Source organism: Anomaloglossus baeobatrachus, assembly GCF_048569485.1.
Source record: "Anomaloglossus baeobatrachus isolate aAnoBae1 chromosome 3 unlocalized genomic scaffold, aAnoBae1.hap1 SUPER_3_unloc_2, whole genome shotgun sequence".
Taxonomy (NCBI): Eukaryota; Metazoa; Chordata; class Amphibia; order Anura; family Aromobatidae; genus Anomaloglossus; species Anomaloglossus baeobatrachus.
In genome coordinates, this window is record NW_027441781.1 from 92,780 (window position 1) to 115,551 (window position 22,772).

At 45.6% G+C, this 22,772-nt stretch overlaps 1 protein-coding gene across 1 annotated transcript in view; it reads right to left on the reverse strand.

The window, feature by feature from the left end:
• Nucleotides 1-1,519: 1,519 nt before the first annotated feature.
• LOC142258716 (uncharacterized) overlaps nt 1,520-22,772 on the reverse strand; it is a 31,307-nt gene continuing 10,054 nt past the window's right edge. The window contains exons 2-4 of the mRNA XM_075331332.1: nt 17,883-17,945; nt 9,769-9,869; nt 1,520-3,487 (exon numbers count right to left, since the gene is read on the reverse strand). Of these exons, the coding sequence (XP_075187447.1) occupies nt 1,785-3,487; nt 9,769-9,847 (1,782 nt within the window). The 5' untranslated portion in view covers nt 9,848-9,869; nt 17,883-17,945 and the 3' untranslated portion in view covers nt 1,520-1,784. The remainder of the gene's footprint in view (nt 3,488-9,768; nt 9,870-17,882; nt 17,946-22,772) is intronic.

Genomic DNA, 22,772 nt, shown 5'->3' on the forward strand with positions numbered 1-22,772 from the left:
TATACGAATCCAAAAACCTGAAGGGCCTTATGCTATCTGAAACGGGTCCCCAGCTACCTGTAGAAAGTCTGGGTGGTGGCAGCGTAATTGTATTGCATAGAATTATTGGAGTGCTATCATTAAGGGTACCGAGGTATATAAATATTCCATTAGCAGGAATCGGGGATATATACATTTACCCTTGCTGTGAGACCTCCAATATTTGGCATTATCAGCTCAGCAGCCCGATCTTATGCATTGTCCTGCAGTACCAAAAGTGGCCTGCAGACAAGGGGGGCGCTAGAGAGTAGTCGTGTGTGACAAATCAGTGAACAGCTGCGGATTTCTGAGTGACTTCCCCGGCTGTTCGTGACAAATCCGTTGCCTTTATTATCACACTATTTGCAAGGCATCCGTCACACAACGCAATGCAACGGATGCCGTTCAACGCAAGTGTGAAACTAGCCTAACTGCAAACAAAGGTTTCTGTACCAATTGCTAAGTGCTGTATTTCCATTGTATCAAATATTTATTTAACGTAATAAAATCTAAATTCATTATTTAAAGATCATGCAATGTAATTTTCTGTATTATTTCTTTATTCTGTCACAGTTGAAGTTACCTACAATAAAAATTACAGCCCTCTCCATTCTTTGCAGGTGGGAAAATTTGCTAAATTGTCCACGTATCAAATTCGAATATTGTGAGAATAAGCTTCTTACCTTTTGATACAACTTGAGTTGTCTTTCTGAGGAAGGCAAGGTGGTTGGATCAGCGGTTCTCAAAAATAGTGGGTTGCTGTTCAGGCACCAGATTTATTGTTGCCAATCAGCATGGGACATATAAGATTTTGCGTGAGTGGTCCTAATTAAATTATAAAGATCATGTATGTATGTATAGAAGACACCCCTCTGAAACAATAAAGTATCAGAAGTAGCTCTCCCTTTGTCTCAAACAAATAAAAGATTACATCATCATCACTAATTTCAATAAGACTATATAAACTTTTAGTTTCACATTCCTGAACTTCACTTTTAACAAAGAAACTGAAACTATACAAGTCCTTATCTAAAGTAAACAGAGGGGTCTCTGCTGCATTACACCAGGGGAGACACAGTACAGGCTCTTACACAAAGACAAAATGGAGTGTAGATTTAACAAAATGGATTCTGCTCTCATTCAAGCAATATACAAATGGATGAATAAAGCATACAGCTTGGCTATAACAAGAAAACAAAAAAAATTCTCTATCAAATTAAAAATGTGTAAAAAGATAATTTGTAAACAGGCGGCACGGTGGCTCAGTGGTTAGCACTGCAGTCTTGCAGCGCTGGGGTCCTGGGTTCGAATCCCACCAAGGACAACAATTGCAAGGAGTTTGTATGTTCTCCGCGTGTTTGCGTGGGTTTCCTCCGGGTACTCCGGTTTCCTCCCACATTCCAAAGACATAAAGATAGGGACCTTAGATTGGGAGCCCCAATGGGGACAGTGTTCCTGATGTATGTAAAGCGCTGCGGAATATGTTAGCGCTATATAAAAATAAAGATTTATTTTTTATTTTATTTTTAAATGATCCATTATAAAAAGTACACAACCGTAATGACATAAAATGAACTCTTTGTTAACAGATATTAATAGACTTTTACTATTTACTAAAACAGACAATCTATTAATGACTATGGCTTCACTCCTGTGTGAATTCTCTCATGTCTAATAAGAAGTGATTTCCAAGCAAAACATTTCCCACATTCTAAACATGAATATGGCTTCACTCCTGTGTGAATTCTGTCATGTGTAATAAGATTTCATTTCCGATTAAAACATTTCCCACATTCTGAACATGAATATGACTTCTCTCCTGTGTGAATTCTCTCATGTGTAACAAGAGCTGATTTCCAAGCAAAACATTTCCCACATACTGAAGATGAATATGGCTTCTCTCCTGTGTGAATGGTCTCATGTGTAACAAGAGCTGATTTCTGAGCAAAACATTTCCCACATTCTGAACATGAATATGGCTTCTCTCCTGTGTGATTTAGCTCATGTGTAATAAGATTTGATTTCCAATTAAAACATTTCCCACATTCTGAACATGAATATGGCTTCTCTCCTGTGTGAATTCTCTCATGTGTAACAAGATCTGATTTCCAAGCAAAACATTTCCCACATTCTGAACATGAATATGGCTTCTCTCCTGTGTGAATTCTCTCATGTGTAATAAGATTTGATTTCCGATTAAAACATTTCCCACATTCTGAACATGAATATGACTTCTCTCCTGTGTGAATTCTCTCATGTGTAACAAGAGCTGATTTCTGAGCAAAACATTTCCCACATTCTGAACATGAATATGGCTTCTCTCCTGTGTGATTTATCTCATGTGTAATGAGAGCCAATTTATGAGCAAAACATTTCTCACATTCTGAACATGAATATGGCTTCTCTCCTGTGTGAATTCTCAAATGTTTAACAAGATTTGGTTTTAAAACAAAACATTTCCCACATTCTGAACATGAATATGGCTTCACTCCTGTGTGAATTCTCTCATGTGTAACAAGATTTGATTTCTTAGAAAAAAATTTCCCACATTCTGAACATGAATATGGCTTCTCTCCTGTGTGAATTCTCTCATGTGTAACAAGATCTGATTTCTGAGAAAAAAATTTCCCACATTCTGAACATGAATATGGCTTCTCTCCTGTGTGAATTCTCTCATGTGTAACAAGACTTGATTTCTGAGCAAAACATTTTCCACATTCTGCACATGAATATGACTTCTCTCCTGTGTGAATTCTCTCATGTGTAATGAGATTTGATTTCAGAGAAAAACATTTCCCACATTCTGCACATGAATATGTCTTCTCTCCTGTGTGAATTCTCTCATGTGTAATGAGATTTGATTTCAGAGAAAAACATTTCCCACATTCTGCACATGAATAAGGCTTCTCTCCTGTGTGAATTCTCTCATGTCTAATAAGATTTGATTTCCAATTAAAACATTTCCCACATTCTGAACATGAATATGGCTTCTCTCCTGTGTGAATTCTCTCATGTGTAACACGATCTGATTTCTGAGCAAAACATTTCCCACATACTGAACATGAATATGGCTTCTCTCCTGTGTGAATGGTCTCATGTGTAATAAGATTTGATTGCCGATTAAAACATTTCCCACATTCTGAACATGAATATGACTTCTCTCCTGTGTGAATTCTCTCATGTGTAACAAGATCTGATTTCTGAGCAAAACATTTCCCACATTCTGAACATGAATATGGCTTCTCTCCTGTGTGAATTCTGAAATGTTTAACAAGATTTGGTTTTAAAACAAAACATTTGCCACATTCTGAACATGAATATGGCTTCACTCCTGTGTGAATTCTCTCATGTGTAATGAGATTTGATTTCTTAGAAAAACATTTCTCACATTCTGAACATGAATATGGCTTTGCTTCTTTGTTACTTTCACTTCCCTTAGCATTCTGTGTGGGACTCCTGGTACAGTCATCTGCCATAAATAAAATTGAAGTTATAAGCTTTTAATAATATAACCTCGAACATACACAGACACACATAAATCCATACAAATTCCAAAGTGTGTAGTGTTCTACTTTAAAAGGCCTATGTGACATTAAATACCCAAAATGACATTTTAAAAACTGCACCCTTCGAAGTGCTCAAAACGACATTCAATAAAACATATCTACAAAAGCATATCCAGTGGCACTCAATAATATAAGGATACTTTGGCATTGCATTACTGCTGTAGAAATATTAGAAAAAAGGGATTAATATATAGGTAATGAGAAAAACGAGTAAAACGACATAGGCATTGCATTACTGCTTTAGAGATATTTGCAAAGTGAGATTCTTCGTGTACAGGTAAAATAGATCTTTGTACCGTGTTAGCCAGTAGAGGAAAAAAAATTGTTTAAAAGAACTGAAGTCCTCAGTGCTTGATACCTTTTAATGGCTAACTGAAAAGATGGTAATAATAGCAAGCTTTCGAGACTACTCAGGTCTCTTCTTCAGGCTCAATATAACACAATCTGAAGAGTCACATATTTATACACAACAGGACATAGAATGGGGCAGTAAATAAAACAAGTTATGTGAAGCAAAACTATCACTATGGCAAGAGGACAAACTGTTGTGGCCATAAATATTGCTGCAGTTCAGTGTGAAAGTTTTATTGACCTCTGATTGAGGTCTGGTCCAGGGCTGTGATGCCCCTGGATAGTCTGAGGAGCACATCTCTTAATTGATGTAAAAAGACATGAATCCATGAGACACAATCATCATTCCTGCTCTGAATGTGTCAGAGGTCATCATAAGTTTGTACTCCCATAGTCTCCTATCTCTCTGGGACCTGAAGTTACCTTTCAATACCAGCAATTTCATGTCCATGATGCTGTGGTCTGGGTTACAAAAATGTTTGGCCACAGGTAGATCTATCCTTTTTTTTCTAATAATGTGGCGGTGAGAATTCATCCTTGTCCTGAGCTGTTGTCCTGTCTCCCCTACATACAGACCCCAGTTGGACATTTGGTACATATAATTAAGTACACCACATTGGTTGTGGTGCAGCTGAAGATACCAGGGATCTTGTAGTCCTGATGTGATCTGGGAATCTTTATCTTGTCCGTTGTCAATATAAATGGACAGGTCTTACATTTTTTTCTGGTTGAAGGGAAGTGTTCTTGTAGTTGTTGGAGAGGACAGGGAGCTTCTGACAATGAAGCTTCTTAGATTTGGGGGCTGCCTAAAATACAGAAGTGGGGGGGCTGGAAAAATAGATTTTAACTGGGCATCTTTTTGCACTAATGGTTGTAGTTTCCGTGTAGCTCCTCTTAACACCTCCAGATGTGGATTGTGATTGCAAGAGGGACCCAGTTATTTTCTTCTTTAGTTTTATAATGTAGGAGATGGTTTCTTGATATTCTCGTGGCTCTTGTAATCTGGTTTTCAATGGTTCTTAAGTGGTAGCCTTGATTCATAAAGGTCTTTCTGAGGCCCTCAAGGTGATTGTCTTTATCTGTACTGTTGGAACATATCCAATTGTACCTGGTAAACTATTGTATACAGCCAGGCTATGTGTTTTGGATGAAAACTGTCCCATTTCAGGTATGTTGGACGGTCAATTGGCTTCTTCTACAGGGATGTCTCTATTTCATTGTTCCGTAGTTTAATGATGGTGTCCAAGAAGTTGATTTCAGTGCAGGAGTAGTTGAGTGTTAGGTTGATGGTGGGATGAAACGGATTAAAGTGTTCATGGAAGGTCTTCAGCTGCTCCTCAGACTCTGTCCAGATGATTAAAATATCGTGAATGTAACGGTAGGAGGCCAGAGGCCTGATAGGACAAAAGGATGAAAAGTCACTCTCAAGCTTGGCCATGAAAAGATTTGCATATTGTGGTGCCATTTTGCTTCCCATTGCAGTCCCAGTCTTCTTTAGATATATCTTATTGTCAAATGCAAAGTAATTATGGGTGAGGATGAATTTTGTAAGCTTCACTACAGAATCGGCATCAGTTCCTGTATTTTCCAGGAAGACTTTGCAGGCATTCAATCCATCCTGGTGTGGAATATTAGAGTACAAGGATTCCACATCCATGGTGGCAAGGATGGTTCCCTGTGGTAGAGAACCTATTGCTGATAGTTTTCTCAATAGGTCAGTAGTGTCCTGGATGTATCCCTTACCAAGGGTTTAAGGATACCCTCTACCATCCAGAGACTTGTTCATTGAGGGTGCCCAGTGCCCACACATGAAATGATGGGTCTTCCTGGATTTCCAGATTTGTGAATTATGGGAAGCATGTAGAATGTGCCTATTCTTGGACTTACCGGTATCAGTTCATCAGCTGTTGAGGATATGTCAGGCAGACAAGAGACCAACTTCTTAAGTTCCTTATAATAGTCCTGTGTAAGGTCAGACTCCAATTTTTTATAGTAGCGTGTGTCTATCAGTTGTCTACGTGCTTCATTCATGTAGTCTGATTTGTTTATCATGACTATTGCACCCCCCTTGTCTGCAGGTTTAATAATGATTTCTTTGTTGGTTTTCAAAGATTTTATGGCCCTTCTTTCCTGGGCACTGATGTTGGATCGTTGCCTCCTGTGTGTGTCTAGGATAGTGGATTTTACCAAATGTCTGAAAGGGTCTATATAGTTATCCAAATAAGGGTTGTGTTCTGGTGGAGGTGTCCAATCTGACCTTTTCCTGGTTGTCAAGATCCGTCTTCCTTCAGTCTGGGTGGATTCTGAAACATCTGCATCGTTAAAATATTCCCTCAGACGTGGTCTCCTGAAGTAATCTTCCATGTTGCTGCAGAGTTCAGTTTTTTCTAGAGCTTTAGTAGGACAAAATGAGAGTACCCTAGAAAGCACAGCAAGTTCCACTTTCTTTCCTTTATAATCCGAGAGATTGATAACAGTTAGATGCTTTTGTGTCTTGAATGGAGTGGTTGTCCAAGTTGTCAGGTTTTAGCTTTGTTCTCAACCTGTTTGTATTAAGTCCAGAACTGAGGCGCAGTCTATGTAGTTTCTTTTCCTTGTTTTGGATCAGAAGAGTTTGTAGTCTGTAGTAGTATTGTTGTACTTTTTGCTCTGTGCTTTCTGGAAGTGTCTTCCTTTGTGTTTCAAATTCCCTCTGGATTTTACTCTTGATGCTGTAGAAGACATGCAAAAGGTGGTTCCTTAAGCCCGCTTTACACGCTACAATATATCTTACAATGTGTCGGTGGGGTCACGTCGTAAGTGACGCACATCCGGCATCGTAAGCTATGTTGTAGCGTGTGACAGGTACGTGCGATTGAACGTTAAAACGTTCATCGCACGCACGTCGTTCATTTCTCTAGAATTGAACGTCAGATTGTTCATCGTACCCGGGGTAGCACACATCGCAGTGTGTGACACCCCGGGAACGATGAACAGATCTTACCTGCGTCCTGCGGCTCCCGGCCAGCAACGCGGAAGGAAGGTGGGTGGGATGTTTACGTCTCGCTCAGCTCCGCCCCTCCGCATCTATTGGCCGGCTGCCGCGTGACGTCGATGTGACGCGAAACGTCCCTCCCACTCCAGGAAGTGGATGTTCGCCGGCCACATCGAGGTCGTATGGAAGGTAAGTATGTGTGACGGGGGTTAATCGTTTGTGCGGCACGTTCAACAAATTGAACGTGCCGCACATACGATAGGGGCGTTGCAAATTGCATACGATATCGTATGCGAAATTGCAACGTATACAGCAGGCTTTAGTCTCTCAGACGTCCTGTGACAAAGGTTTTGTGCATAATGGGTATTGTAGGTATGTAGAATTGGATTTGTAATCCAGAGTCCTTTGGGGGATCAGATTCTCCTTTTTACATTTGGATAAGAAAAATATGTCACTGTCCAGTTGTGCATGTTTCTTCAGAAGTGTCTTTAGTTCCATCTTTTCAGTTAGCCATTAAAAAGGTATCAACCACTGAGGACTTCAGTTCTTTTAAACAATTTTTTAGTTTATGTATTTACCAATCCATGTAAGACCGATAACCTTGACAAGCACCTGACCAAGCACTCCACCCTATAGCCAGGGTGTGTCCACCATCTTATTTAGCCAAGAAGCAGACATGCAGATTTTTAATCACACAGAGGCATTTAAGGTTAGGTTCCCAATATAATGAGATCACCTTGTCGAGGTTATCGGGCTCATATGGATTGACCAATACATAAGCTAAGAATCTCTCTTTGCAAATATCTCTGAAGCAGTAATGCAATGCCTATGTCTTTTTACTCATTTTTCATATTAGCAATGTATTTATCCCTTTTTTGTAATATTCCTACAGCAGTAATGCAATGCCAAAGTACACTTTAGATGCGTCACAGAAATTAAAGCAATATGGAAGGAAAAAAATAAAGATTTTAATTTTTCCCACAAAAGTGTTGCTTTAACCACAAATTTTCATTTTCCCAAGGGTAAGATGAGAAAATGGACCATACAATTCTGTTGTGCAATTTCTCATGTGTACGCTGATACCCCATATATGGTGTAAAACTATTGCTTGGGTCCACGGCAGGGCTAGAAAGGGAAGGAGCAACATTTGACTTTTGGAGAACAAAATTAGCTGAACTAGAGGATGCCATGTCACGTTTGTAAAGCCCTTGATGTGCCTAAACAGTGGAACACCCCACAAATCTCATTTTGAAATCTACACCACTGAAGGAATGTATCTAGGTGTGGAGATCATAGGAGTACCCTTATATAGGGCAAGGGGTCTTTAGCAGACCCCCAGCTATTATGGCGACCCATATGCACCCAATGATAAATGTTGCTGGGGGCGTTGGATATGTGGAACGTTATACCCCATAGGCTGCGAGCTGCAAATGCTGCTGTCAAAGATCGAAAAGTTAACAGCAGTCGGTGAAGCTTACCTCCACTAAATAAGTGAATAGACATCATCTGCTGGCAATAATGGAGACTCAGCTTCTGAGCCCACAAGAACTAATAGGATGTAATAATGCGTTACATATCGAGAAGGAGTTAAAGAAAACCTGGCAGCTACAAAAACACCATTTACCTGCAGATATAGTGGTAATCTGAGTACCTAGCATTTAAATGATATGTATCTGGTTTATTAGAACAGTGTGTGACGCTAGTCACTGCATGGACAAGCTGTGAGGCAGGGTTATCAAATGTTCTGGGGTCAAATACAAAGAGAGCATGCCGTGAACTAAGGGAAAAGACAAAGGTGTAGTCAGCTCTGGGGTCAGAATACCAGGAGGATAGTGGATATGGGCAAATGGATGGTCAGAGGAGGTCCAAGGTCTGGCAGCTATAGATCAGAACACAGCACAGATAACCGAGGCCCACATTCGCAGGGAGCCGCGGTGGCGACGGACTCTGTTCACAAGCAACCTGAAACTAGTTGCTCAGCTTCAGCTGAGTGTTTTACACTGTTTTCTTGTCCTGTGGAGTGGTTTGTGGCTCCTTGAGACTCACGGGGCTAATTTCTATTCAGCTGTGTTCTCCCTATTTAAGGTATGACATATTACTTGTTACTGCAGATGATACCTTCAGTTTATGCTCCTGTGATTCCGGTCTTTGTGGCGATCCTTTGTGGGGTTTGCATCTCCTTTCCCGGTGGGGGGGAGAGGGGGAGTTAGATCAGGGTTTGGACAGGAGTTAGTGTTACGCTGGCAGTCCAGACCTGGATACCATCAAGCCTACCCCTGGGATAAGGGACAGCACAAGGTCCCTAGTCTGAGAGCCCGTTTCAGGGGGTCCCTTCTCCAGTTACCCCGGCACCTCCGTGATACCCTGGTTTTGGGACTAACTACTCAGCTAAGTAACTGATCACTCAGAACAGGGAACTCCTGAAGAAACCAAGCACCTCCCAGTTTCAGATTGGACAGTTGAGCTGACGCTCCACAAACTAATAGCTTGGCACAGCCCTGATTCCATAGAGAGGCAAAATTGTTACTCACTGCGTCCAAGACAGCGGAGAAATTGTGACACAGTGTCTGCAAGGAGAAAATGCAGTTACATTCTCTCAGCAGCTGGTCACTTCCAGTCACCAGCACAGTGAGAGAGGCTTTAACAGTCACCACTCACTAGATAGTGAGCGCCCAGTAATCGTCCCTCTTTTTCCTTGGCTGACAGCCTGTGAGCGGTAAGTGTTCCTGTTTCCCGCACTGCATCGGTGACTGTATACGAGCGGCAGCAGGGAGAATGTAACTTTATTTTTTCCTTGCAGCTGGGAATGTGACTGTTCTCTTTGTTATTTAATGGTGACTCTTCACTGAGAAGGGTTACCTGTGGAAAGGTCTCTACTCCGTTCATCACCCCGCACATCCATTTCTCCTTTTTCCATTGTGTCTGCAGCGTTCTGCATATTTTTTCCCTGAATTTCAAAGCTGTAAAATAAATAATGTAAAAGTCACGGACAGAAGGAAAAGTCATGTGGAAGGTTCTAGATGGACGCTTCTGCTACCAGAGCCGTGTGGCCCCTGAGACCAATCCATGCATGGCCTCTACGCCTCCTATATCGCCCGTGCTGCCCCAGAGGCAGTTCAGCAGGGATAGAAGCAGACGTGGCAGGATCCACTTAGTGTGGTACATTATGACATTGGGATTTCCTTCATTGTTTTGTCTTCACAATTTGGACGCCCTAATGCTTATTTTTCCGTCATTTTATAATTGTTTTAGTCAACAATGTTGTATTTTTGAAAGTCTTTTGAGGAAAATTAGTTTTATTTAATTTTTTCTTTAAAGGAGTTGTCCGACATAAGCGCAAAAATGTTTTGTAAGCTATTCTGTGCTGCATTGTCATATAAGGCTACATGTGCACGCTGCAGTTTTTTCTGCACACAAACTGCAACCAAAACTGCACCTTGTCAGAGTGAGCCTGGAAATGTCCCAAAAACGCTTGTAATGTAGGTGCGTTTTTAGTACGTTTTTTCTCACAGCTTTTTTTGAAGGAGAAACGAAATATGATAGGAAAGGATAATGGATAGATAGCTAGAATACATGATAGATAGTAAAAAATAGAAAGAATAGATAGATGGATAGATAATAAGAACATTTAGATTAGATAATAAGAAAGATCAGACAGAATACATAGAAAGAAATAACAGGATAGCTTGATAGAGGGATAGCCAGCTTGGTTAGCTGTTTTGGGGTTTTTGTTTGGGGGGGGGGGGGGGGGTCATATACAGTACAGGAACAGCAGCAGCTGCAATCCTCAGCTGTCTGCTGTACCTTGGCTAGTTAAGAAAAATAGAGGGGATCCCACACTTTTTTTTTAATTATTTGATTAAAAAAAAATAAATAAAAATGACGTGGGATCCCCTCATTTTTCTAATACCAGCCAAGGTGCAGCAGACAACTGGGGGCTGATAATATTAGGGTGGAAAGGGCCATCGTTATTTGGTCCTTTCCAGCCTAACAATAGCAGCCCACAGCAGCCCTAGAAGTGGCATATCCATAAGATGCGCCAATTCTGGCGCTGGATCCGGCTCTTCCCGTTGCCCTGGTGCAGTGCCTATCGGGGTAATAAGGGGTTAATGGCAGACCATAGCTGCCACTAAGCCCTAGGTTAGTGATGTTATGAGTCTATGAGACACCCCACATCACATCAAAACAGCCAAAAAAAATCCTTTATTTGAAATAAAATAAAAATCCCCTTCTTTCACCACTTTATTAACCCCCAAAACACCCCTCAAGGGCCGAAGTAATCCACACGAGATCCCATGACGCTTCCAGCTATGCTACGTCCCTGTCCTGTCACAGCCAGTGGTCATACAGCATGGCTGCCAGCTGTGAGTGTGGACAGAGCCGCAGCGATCAGAATGAACTAGGGTAAATCCCTGACGTCACAGCTACAGCTCCCGCAGTACGGCGGGTGTCGCAGCAATGACATCAGAGGTTCACTGCGGTTCAAGCCTGATGTCCTCCAGCTGTCACAGCAAACCACCCGAGTGTCAGCGGTGCCATCACTCAGGTGTTTGCTGTCACAGTTCGAGTCCTCCACCGCTGATAGAGCGACTCTTCAGTGCTGTACTATGTAGACACGCCCACCGCGGCTGTGATTGGTTGCAGTCAGACAGCTGTCACTCAGCATGGGGGCTCGTCTGACTGCAACCAATCACAGACGGTGGGAGGAGTCAATATGTATGAGGCTAATGAGCGGGTCCGAAAGAAGATGAGAGGCGGGGGAGCAGTGTGACAGCCGTGATCGGTGAGTATGTACTGCTTGGGGAGAAAGAGAGAGAGCGCAAGAGAGACAGAGAAACCAACACAGGCACAGACATGTCAAATTCACTCCAGCATTGATTTTGTCATTCTGGAACTAAGTTGGTGAGCTGCGTTTCTGTTGACAAAATCGCAGGTAAAACGCATGCAAAATGCACCAATTTGATAGCAGGAATTTTTTCTTGCCTTTTTGATGCCCTCATTGATTTCAATTGGTGAGAAAATGTTGACAAAAACGCAAGAATAAACATGCGGCGTCTTTTTTGTCACAAACTTTTGCCAAAAAACGCTGACAACTAAACTGCAAGGTGCGCATTACAAATCTGACTTCTCATAGACTTTGCTGGGAAGTCAGAGGTCAGAAAGTTCTGACAACAAAACTGCACAAAAAAACGCAGCGTGCGCATGTAGCCTAAATCACCCACACTTTTTTTTTCTTTTCTAACTGTTGTTCCTCTTGAATTATCCCTTCATTCTCTGCAGACAGTTTATTTACCTTCGGCTCAACCAAACATGAAAACTTCCTATGCCGAACCTCACAGTCAGAGCTGGCCCCACCCGGCCTCACTGTCCATCCCCGCCCTCTTCCCACCCTCTGCACACTCAATAGGCTATGTTCACTTTTCCGCTATTTAGTATCCGTCACAATCCGCCGCTCTGATAAACAACGCAATCCGTTTGGTGGATTCCGTATGAGCGGCGGATTGTGACTGATGCCATTGCGTTGCATCCGCCACGCGACTAATCAGTCGTGGAACGACTGACCGTCGGGCAGCAGAAACGCGGCATGTAACGTTTTTTGAGCAGCAGAATCCTTTTGATTTCACTGCGCATGCTCAACTCTTGTGTTTAATTATTCAAATCAATCTCTCTCTCGGCGGCCGGCTTCTGTGAGCCATCAGCTGATCACCCGGCGGCCGGCTTCTGTGAGCCATCAGCTGATCACCCGGCGGCCGGCTTCTGTGAGCCATCAGCTGATCATTCATAATAGCCGGGCCGCTCGTTAAACAGAAAAAAAAAAACAGAAACAAAAACGGATTGTTGTTTTGCAGAATCAGTCATATCTGTTGCATCAGTCACACAACTGATTGTGACGGATGCAAAACAACGGAAATGTGAACATAGCCTTAGCTGTCAGTACACACACACACACACACACACGGCTCTGCACCTCCCTCCCACACAATCGGGCTCTGCACCCCTCCCCCCACACACACATCGGGCTCTGCATCCCTCCCCCCACACACACATCGGGCTCTGCACCCCTTCCCCCACACACACACATCGGGCTCTGCACCCCTCCCCCCACACACACATCGGGCTCTGCACCCCTCCCCCCACACACACATCGGGCTCTGCACCCCTCCCCCCACACACACATCGGGCTCTGCACCCCTCCCCCCACACACACATCGGGCTCTGCACCCCTCCCCCCACACACACATCGAACTCTGCACCCCTCCCCCACACATCGGGCTCTGCACCCCTCCCCCCACACATCGGGCTCTGCACCCCTCCCCCCACACATCGGGCTCTGCACCCCCCATGACGCTTTGCACCCCCACCGTGTAGGGTATACACACTTACTTCTCCTCGGTCCCCGCCGCTGCTCCTCGTTCGCCCGCTGTCTGTGCTCTGGACATATCAGCATAGTAGTGACGTCAGCGCTGTCCTGAACTGTCAGAGCAGACAGCGGGACAGTGATGAGAAGCAGCGAGGTGCTGCCTGTCATCTGTGCTTTCAAATGTATTAACATCTGTGATGCTGATACATTTGAACGTGCAATCCTGAGCAGGGGGCCCGGTGCTGGAGGTGACCGCACGGTAGCCACCGCCAGGCCCCTCCCCCGAGCTCACGGGCCCCACAGCAGTGGAAGGGGAGAATATGCAGTGTGGGGAGGGTGCGGGGGGAAGGGGGGGCGGGGACTCCACGCACTGTACCTGCCCAGCAGAGCGGCTACATGACGTCGGCTGTGATGCCCGGCGTCGACAAGGCAGAACATAAGCTCCTGCACTTGTTGTCCTGACATCACAGGAAGCAGCAAAATCACGGCAGCCTCCGTCACATGACCGCTCTGAGCCGGAGGAGAGGGGCTGACAGCAGGGCAGGTAGGTAGTTACTGTCTACTTACCTGCCCTAATGTAGAACAATAGTGTAATTACAAAAAAAAGGCGAATTAAGCCGGATAACCCCTTTAAGAGGGTGGACAGAGGCGTACAAAGAAATCATGGGACCCCATAGCGGAAGTTCTAATTGGTACCCCCTCCCCCAAAAAACAAAAATGTAATTAATATTCAGCTGGGTCATATAAGAACCTCTCACAACTTTACAGCCCTTACAAAGTAATTTTCCTCCTAATGAAGCCCAAAGATTCCCCTTTCATTTCTCCCATAATGCCAACAAAAGTGTCCCACAAGCAGTGTATGATACCTCCACAGGGACTTCCTCCACACCAGGGCTGAGGAGTCGGTAAGAAAAACCTCCGACTCCTCAATGTCACCGATTCCAACTCTGACTCTACAACTCCTTCATACAGTTCACACCAGAAGTTTCCATCCACTATCTATAGAGACACATCTGCAGGTTTTTCCCTCCGCTCTCTATACAGACACATCTGCAGGTTTTTCCCTCCGCTCTCTATACAGACACATCTGCAGGTTTTCCCTCCGCTCTCTATACAGACACATCTGCAGGTTTTTCACTCCGCTCTCTATAGAGACACATCTGCAGGTTTTTCTCTCTATATGACATGAAATCAGAATAAATCTTTCCCGTTTTAGGTCGTTTAGGAACCAAAATTATTTCTATTTGCAAAAGCCGGAATAATGAGAGAGAGAGAATGTCATACACAGGCTCCCCCTGATGTCATTACACCTATCAGGGGCCCACAGCTGCAGAGCAAGTGCGGAACAGGGAGCCAGTGCCCATCTGCTCGTCAATGTTGTTTAACCTGCATCCGAGGTAATAGTAACGGCCCCCATCACTCACAGGCCTGGTCGTTGTGCCCCTGCATAAATTACACCATATACATGACACACACATAGATACTATATGAAAGATAGATGGATAGATTAGATAGATGGATGCAGGGTCAGACTGGGGTGTCTGGGGTCCAAAGGAGGAGGTAACTCTAGGGGCCACACCAACTATATGCAAATACCTGCAGGGGCCCCCCACACAGCCTCCTGTGCACGGCAGGAGCCCCCCCACAGCCTCCTGTGCACGGCAGGAGCCCCCCCACAAAGCCTCCTGTGCACGGCAGGAGCCCACCCCACACAGCCTCCTGTGCACGGCAGGAGCCCCCCCCCACAAAGCCTCCTGTGCACGGCAGGAGCCCCCCCCACACAGCCTCCTGTGCACGGCAGGAGCCCCCCCCACACAGCCTCCTGTGCACGGCAGGAGCCCCCCCCACACAGCCTCCTGTGCACGGCAGGAGCCCCCCCCACACAGCCTCCTGTGCACGGCAGGAGCCCCCCCCACACAGCCTCCTGTGCATGGCAGGAGCCCCCTCCACACAGCCTCCTGTGCACGGCAGGAGCCCCCCCCACACAGCCTCCTGTGCACGGCAGGAGCCCCCCCCACACAGCCTCCTGTGCATGGCAGGAGCCCCCCCCACACAGCGTCCTGTGCACGGCAGGAGCCCCCACACAGCCTCCTATGCACGGCAGGAGCCCCCACACAGCCTCCTATGCACGGCAGGAACCCCCCACACAGCCTCCTGTGCACACAAAAAAAAAAAAATTACACTCACCTAATCCCGATTCCCAATACCGAGGCCTCCGTCTCCTCTTCTATGGCGGCCTGCAGAGGCAGTGCTATGCGATGACTTCCCCGAGCTGCACTCGTGACACGATGACATCTCCTAAGCCATAGACCTGTAGTGGTCTGCAGCTTAGGAGACGGGCAATGATAGAGCATGAAACTCTTGCTCTGTTACAGGATTGAACTGTATTGGGGGCAATGTGACGCCAAAACAGTTCAATGCGGTAGTGGCAGAAGATTCAGGGCTGCAGGCAAGAAGTTCGGAGCCGAAGCTCCGAGTCTTGAATGCCAGCAACGCCCCTGCCGCCGGGTCCCCTCTGTGTCCAGTTTTGGGGCGTACCGGGGCATTGGCTGTGTCTGTGCGCCAGATTGATGCTTAATAGATGATAGACAGACAGATAATAGGATGGATGTATAAATAGACAGACAGACAGACAGAATGTATACACAGAAACACAGCTACATATTGCACACTATACAGGACAAACATATCTTATACATAACACAGACAGACGGCACATAATACATGATTCACATTATACTCACCGCCTTCCTGGCCTCCTGGAGTTCAGAGGGTCTTTAGAAGCAGCTTCTCCAGCTGCAACAGTGCAGGCGGCCCTACCCCCTCTCTCTGGTGAAGACAGGAGAAGACAGGACGTAGAGCACACAGGATGGGAGGGCACCCTCTGCTGGAGCCTGTGCACCGCAGGAGCAGCAAATGAAAGTGAATTGATGCTCCCTCCAGCACCCCCTGTGCTGTCTGCCGGCTGGAGCCCCGTGTGACCGCACTAATCGCACATACCTAAAGCCGGCCATAAATGCAACCCCCATATTCCGCTATATATAATGCACACCCATTAGCTCTTCATTTAGTATAATGGGCTTCACACTGCCTTCCATATATTACTATATACTATAATGCACCCCATAGTCTTCCATATATAATACATACCCATATTCCTTCATATATTGTAATACACCCCATAGTCCTCAATATAGTATAATTCAGCCCTCATAGTCCTCCATATATTACAATGCACTTTTTCTATATTATAATTCATCCCTATAGTCCGCCATATAATATAATGCACCCGCCATAGTCCTCCATATCGTATAATGCACCCCCATAGTCCTCCACATAGTATTACGGCCATTGGCCACCAATATACTCACTTATTTATATATATATATATATATATATATATAAAAAAAAAAAAAGACAAAACTCTCCTCTCTCCCGCACTGCTCCGGTCTCTGCAGTGGTGCGTGTTCTGCAGCTCTGCACATCTCGGCACAGCGGGCACACAGTAGTGACGTCATCGCGCCCCCCTGTGCTGAGACGCCAGATCTCAGACACCGAAGCAGAACGATTGAGGAGGAAGCAGAGAGATCCATCTTTCATCATTGCTTTCAACTGTGGCGACATCTGCAATGCTGAGCAGGGGAACGAGCGGTGCCAGCGCTGACATCACCCCCCCCCGGATCTCTGCTTTATGTTTTATTTTACACCACACTGGGCGGCTGCAAAAACATCAAAAACCTGTTTCAAATGAATAATTTTTTTTATGTTTTCTTTGGATTTTTTGTATGAAACATTTTTTTGATTTATATAAAATCTTTTTCATCTTCTTATTCACTTTCTTTTCTCCCAGTTTGGGGTGTTGAGTAGAGATGAGGGAACCTGTGAAAGTTCGGTTCGGCGGCAGCAGTCGTACCTCCACTAGCTGGAAATTGACCCGAACCCCAATGGAAGTCACTGATTGGCCGTTCGAGTCTCCGCCCACATAATGCCAGCCATAAGCAGAATACTTCCGGGAGAGGGTGGGCGGGGTTTTTCTATTTTTATCTTTTATGAGGGGGGGGAGGGGGTTGCACATTACATGTGATCCCGCTGTTGTTACCCTCAGTGTGAGCAGTTTAAACACTGCAAGAGGCTCGCACCGGGCTGAGCACCGAGCGTACCTGAGCACAGCGATGCTGGCGCCATTGGTCAGCTTACATAAAGCATCCGAACTCTGGTTTTTGTTTTTTTGAAAGTCGGCATTTGGCTCGAAAAAAAACAAGTAAAAAAAACAAAACACCAAACATCGGGTTCACTCATCTCTAGTCCTGAGATCCTCTGCTCGCTGATATAATACACTGGGCTCTGTATTGTGATCATTTGTCCATCAGTGTAGACCTCGTATGTGCACACACCGCTTCATAGGCTCCGGCGAGTGCGACCATGCTCCGGTGCTCGGAACAAGCATTTTGATGCTCGGACGGGATCGACTTGTTTACTGAGTATAGTGGAAGTCAATAGACAGATATATAATAGATAGATATATAGACAGACAGATAATAGTGATAAATAGATAATAGATAGATATGTGATAGATAATACAGACAGATAATAGATAGATCACTGCACTGACCCTTTCTCCTGTGTTCTGCGCTGATCTTCGGCCTCGTCCTCCTCACGGATTTATACCAGCTGTCTGATAGATAAATGAGATGGAGAGTTAATAGTGATAGATTTGGATAGAAAATACACAGATAATTAGATAATAGTTAATAGAGATAGACAGATCGATGATAGATGGATATGTGATAGATAATACAGATAGATGATAGATAGATAGATGGAGAGATAGTGATGAGCGGACTCTCAGATACCCGGGAGGCAGGTCCATATGGGATTAACATAAAAAACCTGATTCGGACCCGGAATTGATCCCAGATATTCTCCAGCGTCTATTACTGCAGGTGCTCACCTTAAAGGGCCAGACACCTCCTATAAGGACATGCATGATTTCATAAGTAAACTTCCTTCTAAAGAGGACTTTCAATGCCTCATACATGAGGTTAAAGCAACTTGCAGGTCAGAAATAGCTGAAGTGAGGAGAGATTTGCAGCAATTGTCTGGCAGAATTGAATCCCTGGAGGAAGAGCATGACATCACCAGATCCCATGTATCAGAATTACACAAACTGGCAACATCGCAACAAAAAATTATGGAGGATATGCAGTCTCACATAGAGGATCTCGACAACAGAGGATGCCGTTGCAATGTCCGTGTGAGGGGGGTCCCAGAGTCAGATGGGCCCGAGGACACAAACTCCATACTACAATCCATCTTTAACCCCTTCAGCCCCCGGGCACTTTCCGTTTTTGCGTTTTTGTTTTTTGCTCCCCTTCTTCCGAGAGGCGTAACTTTTTTATTTTTCCATCAATCTTGCCATATGAGGGCTTGTTTTTTGCGGGACGAATTGTACTTTTAAATGAAACCATAAGTTTTACCATATAGTGTACTGGAAAACGGCAAAAAAATTCCAAGTGCGGAAAAATTGCAAAAAAAGTGGGATTGTACAATACAATAGTTTTTGGGATATTTTATTCACCGTGTTCACTATATGGTAAAACTGATGTGTGAGTATGATGCCTCAGGTCGGTGCGAGTTCGTAGACACCAAACATGTATAGGTTTACTTGTATCTAAGGGGTTAAAAAAAATTCACAAGCTTGCCAAAAAACGTGGCGCACGTTTTGCGCCATTTTCCAAAACCCGTAGCGTTCTCATTTTTCAGGATCTGAGGCTCAGTGATGGCTTATTTTTTGCGTCTCGACCTGACGTTCTTAACGGTACCATTTTTGCGCAGATGCTACGTTTTGATCGCCTGTTATTGCATTTTGCGCAAAATTTGCGGCGACCAAAAAACGTAATTTTGGCGTTTGGAATTTTTTTGCCGCTACGCCGTTTACTGATCAGATTCATTGATTTTATATTTTGATAGATCGGGCATTTCTGAACGCGGCGATACCAAATATGTGTGTATTTTTTATTTTTTTAACCCTTTAATTTTCAATGGGGTGAAAGGGGGGTGATTTAAACTTTTAGGTTTTTTTATTTTTTTTTAATTTTTTAAAACTTTTTTTTTTACTTTTTTTTTTATTTTACTAGTCCCCCTAGGGGGCTATTGCGATCAGCAATCCGATCGCTCTGCACTATCTGCAGATCTCAGCTACAGAGCTGAGAACTGCAGATTTGCTGCTTCACTTTCAATGCCGGCTGTATTCCGGCATTGAGAGGAAGTGACTCATGTTAGCTACAGGCGTCATCACATGACCCTGTGCTACCATGGCAACCGCCGAAAGTCACGTGATCATGTCACGTGACTTCCGGTGGGGGCGGGGTAAGTCACTGTCATGGCGGCGCCCATGTACATATCGCTGCCAAGACTTTGGCAGCGAAATGTAAGGGGTTAATGGCCGCGGGTGGAAGCGATTCCACCCGCGGCTAGCAGGCACACATATCAGCTGTTGATAACAGCTGATATGTGCGCCGATCGCCGCCGCCCGCCGGCGGCAGGGGGCGGGGCTTACCGGCACACGATCCATGACGTATCTAGTACGTCATGGGTCGTTAAGGGGTTAATGAAGTGGTGGACGCTCCCCCTTCTAACATCATCAAGCTGGACAGGGCACACAGGGCTTTACAGCCGAAGAATTTATCCACCCAACCCCGGGACATCATTTGTTGCATTCACGACTTCTCCACCAAAGAATTGATCATGGCTAAGGCTACAATGAGGCGCACGGCACCTGTGTTCAATGGCAAGGAAATCCAGCTTTTCCCGGATCTTTCTCGCATCACACTCCAGAAAAGGCGGCACCTCAAACCCCTCCTCACGAGCCTGAAGGAGCACCAGGTTCCATACCGCTGGGGTTACCCGTTTGCACTAACAGCGCGCAGAGGGTGTAAATCGGCGACCCTTCGCACTCCAGCAGATACCACTCTGTTCTGTGAAGCACTGGCCATTCCAGCGGTCTGTATCCCAGATTGGGACTTGCAAAGGTTGGAAGGGCCGCCCCCTCCCGTGTGGTCCAAGGTGAGGGGTGGAGGGCGTGGGGCTTTGGGGGGGAGAGGAGGTAGGGGCCGCGGGTCTCTCCCCTCCCCGGCTCACCGTTGAGGACACTTCTTAACCTGGTTGGTGCCTATTTCTTATACCCTCTGAGTTCCAGTGGCTGAGCATGCTTTGTGATACTGTGACTCTCTCTACAGCAAGCCTCTGACTATCCATTGTGTCATCTGCGGCCCTCTGGGTCTGTTAAGCTGCATAGGGGGGGGGCTGTAGCCACAATGATGCCGTGGGGGGTAGGGGGGTTGGCGGGAGCCCGGTCCCCTTACTTGGAGTTAGTGGTTGAGGTTTTTTGGTTTTTTTTTTCCTTGTTTCCTTTTGGCACGGGCCCGTGCCCACTGGACTGACCCCCGTGGGAGGGCTACTGGGGAGTGAGGTGGGTGGCTCTCCTAGCCCAGACGAGTTGGGGAACCTCCCTCTAGGTCTCTTCCTTCCGGGTTGACCCCCCGGGAATCTATGCGTAAGGTTTATGCATTTTGGTTAATGTTCTTAATTCATGTTCATTTCTATGTTTGTCCTTGTCTTCCCCCCTCCCCGATGTTTTTTCCTTATGTGTCCTTTCAGGTACCACCCCTTCTAGAGTCCCTGGGAGCTGCGGCCCTTTGTCGTATGGACCGTCTCCTCTGGCCGGCTTCACAGGGGAAGTCATGCCCCCGACGGTATAGGTGTGCCATTAGCTTTTTCTTACTTCTAAGTTTTAGATATGACCCGCATTATCTCTCTTAACGTAAAAGGTCTGAATTCACCCCGTAAGAGGAAATTGCTGCTACAGGAACTGAAAACATCAGGTGCAGACATAGCCTTTATCCAAGAAACACATTTTGTGGAATCAAACACTTTCAAATTTGCGTCCCACCGCTTTCCCATCCATTACTCGGCTTACTCGGGCTCCAAGAGGGGGGGAGTTGCTATTTTAATATCCTCCAGTTGTCCTCTACAAATTACGGGTTCTCACTGCGATCCAGAGGGTAGATATGTGGTTCTGGAGGGCCAACTGGGGGGATCCCCGCACATACTGGCCAACATTTATGCACCTAATGAAGGGCAGATACGCTTTCTTAAGAAAATACTCGATCTGATAGGGGACTGGCACCGGCCTCTACGGTGTTGGGGGGAGACTTTAACATCCCTTTTTCGGAGGTGGCCGACAGACTCTCTGTGGGTGGACACCCTCCATCGGGTGCTTTGAAAAATTTGTCCCGGGACTTTCGTAGGCTCATTAGATCAGGGGCTTTATACGACGCTTGGAGGGTGGACCACCCGGGAGAGAAGGCCTTTTCCTTCTACTCGCATCCGCATCAGACGCACACCAGAATAGACTATTTTTTCATTGACTCACAGCTGCTGGGGCGTCTTGAGAGGGTGGAAATGGGATCCATTACGTGGTCAGACCATTCCCCACTCATAATGGACTTCAAGAAAGATGGTCCTCGACCTAGGCCTCAACATTGGCGCCTTAATGAATCTCTGATCAAAAATCCCGACACTAGGGCCTTTTTAAATTAGCAACTGGTCGAATTCTTTCAGTTGAACACGGGCACGGTCACGTCGCCGGCAACACTCTGGGAAGCTCACAAGGCAGTGATGAGGGGACTATGCATTAGAGAGGGCGCCAGGGCTAAAAAGAATGCCACAAGCCAGCGGGACTCTATAACGGCCCATCTTAAGCTACAGGAGGGGAGACTGGCGGCTGCCCCATCACTGACTATTCTTAGGAGAGTCATCAGCCTTAGGGAAAAGTTGAGAGACTTGGCAATTGGCAGAGCAGAAAAATTGCTAACCTTTTCCAAACAAAGATACTATGAAAGGAGTAATAAGGCTCATACCTTACTCGCCAGGCAGCTTAAGGAGCGCGCTACATCCTCAAGCCCTCAGGCTCTGCGCGACGAAAAGGGCACTATCCACTATCACCCCGCTTCAATAGCTGACATTTTTTTCAATTACTACAACAAGCTTTATAACCTTCCGGTTCCCCCGGGCATGGCTTCGCGCGGGGCTGGGGCACTTGGGGACTATTTTTCGGCCCTTGAGCTCCCTTCACTGCCTTGCGGAGCAGCCGCGGCTTTGAATGAAGAGATTACTACAGAGGAACTGGAGCAAGTTCTGGAAGCCCTGCCTGGCGGGAAGTCACCGGGCCCGGACGGCTTTACTTATTTTTATTACAAGGTGTTTGCGGCGGAGCTCCTCCCACACATGGCCGCCTTGTTTAACTCTTTCCTTCAGGGTGACCCTATCCCTCCATCCATGCTACACTCCCATTTAATCCTCCTGCCCAAGCCACCCAGGGACCCATTGGACTGTGCTAATTATAGACCAATAGCCCTTTTGAACTCCGATTTGAAGATGTTCACCAAGCTCTTGGCGGCCAGGCTTAATCGATGGTTGCCCCAACTAGTGTATAAAGACC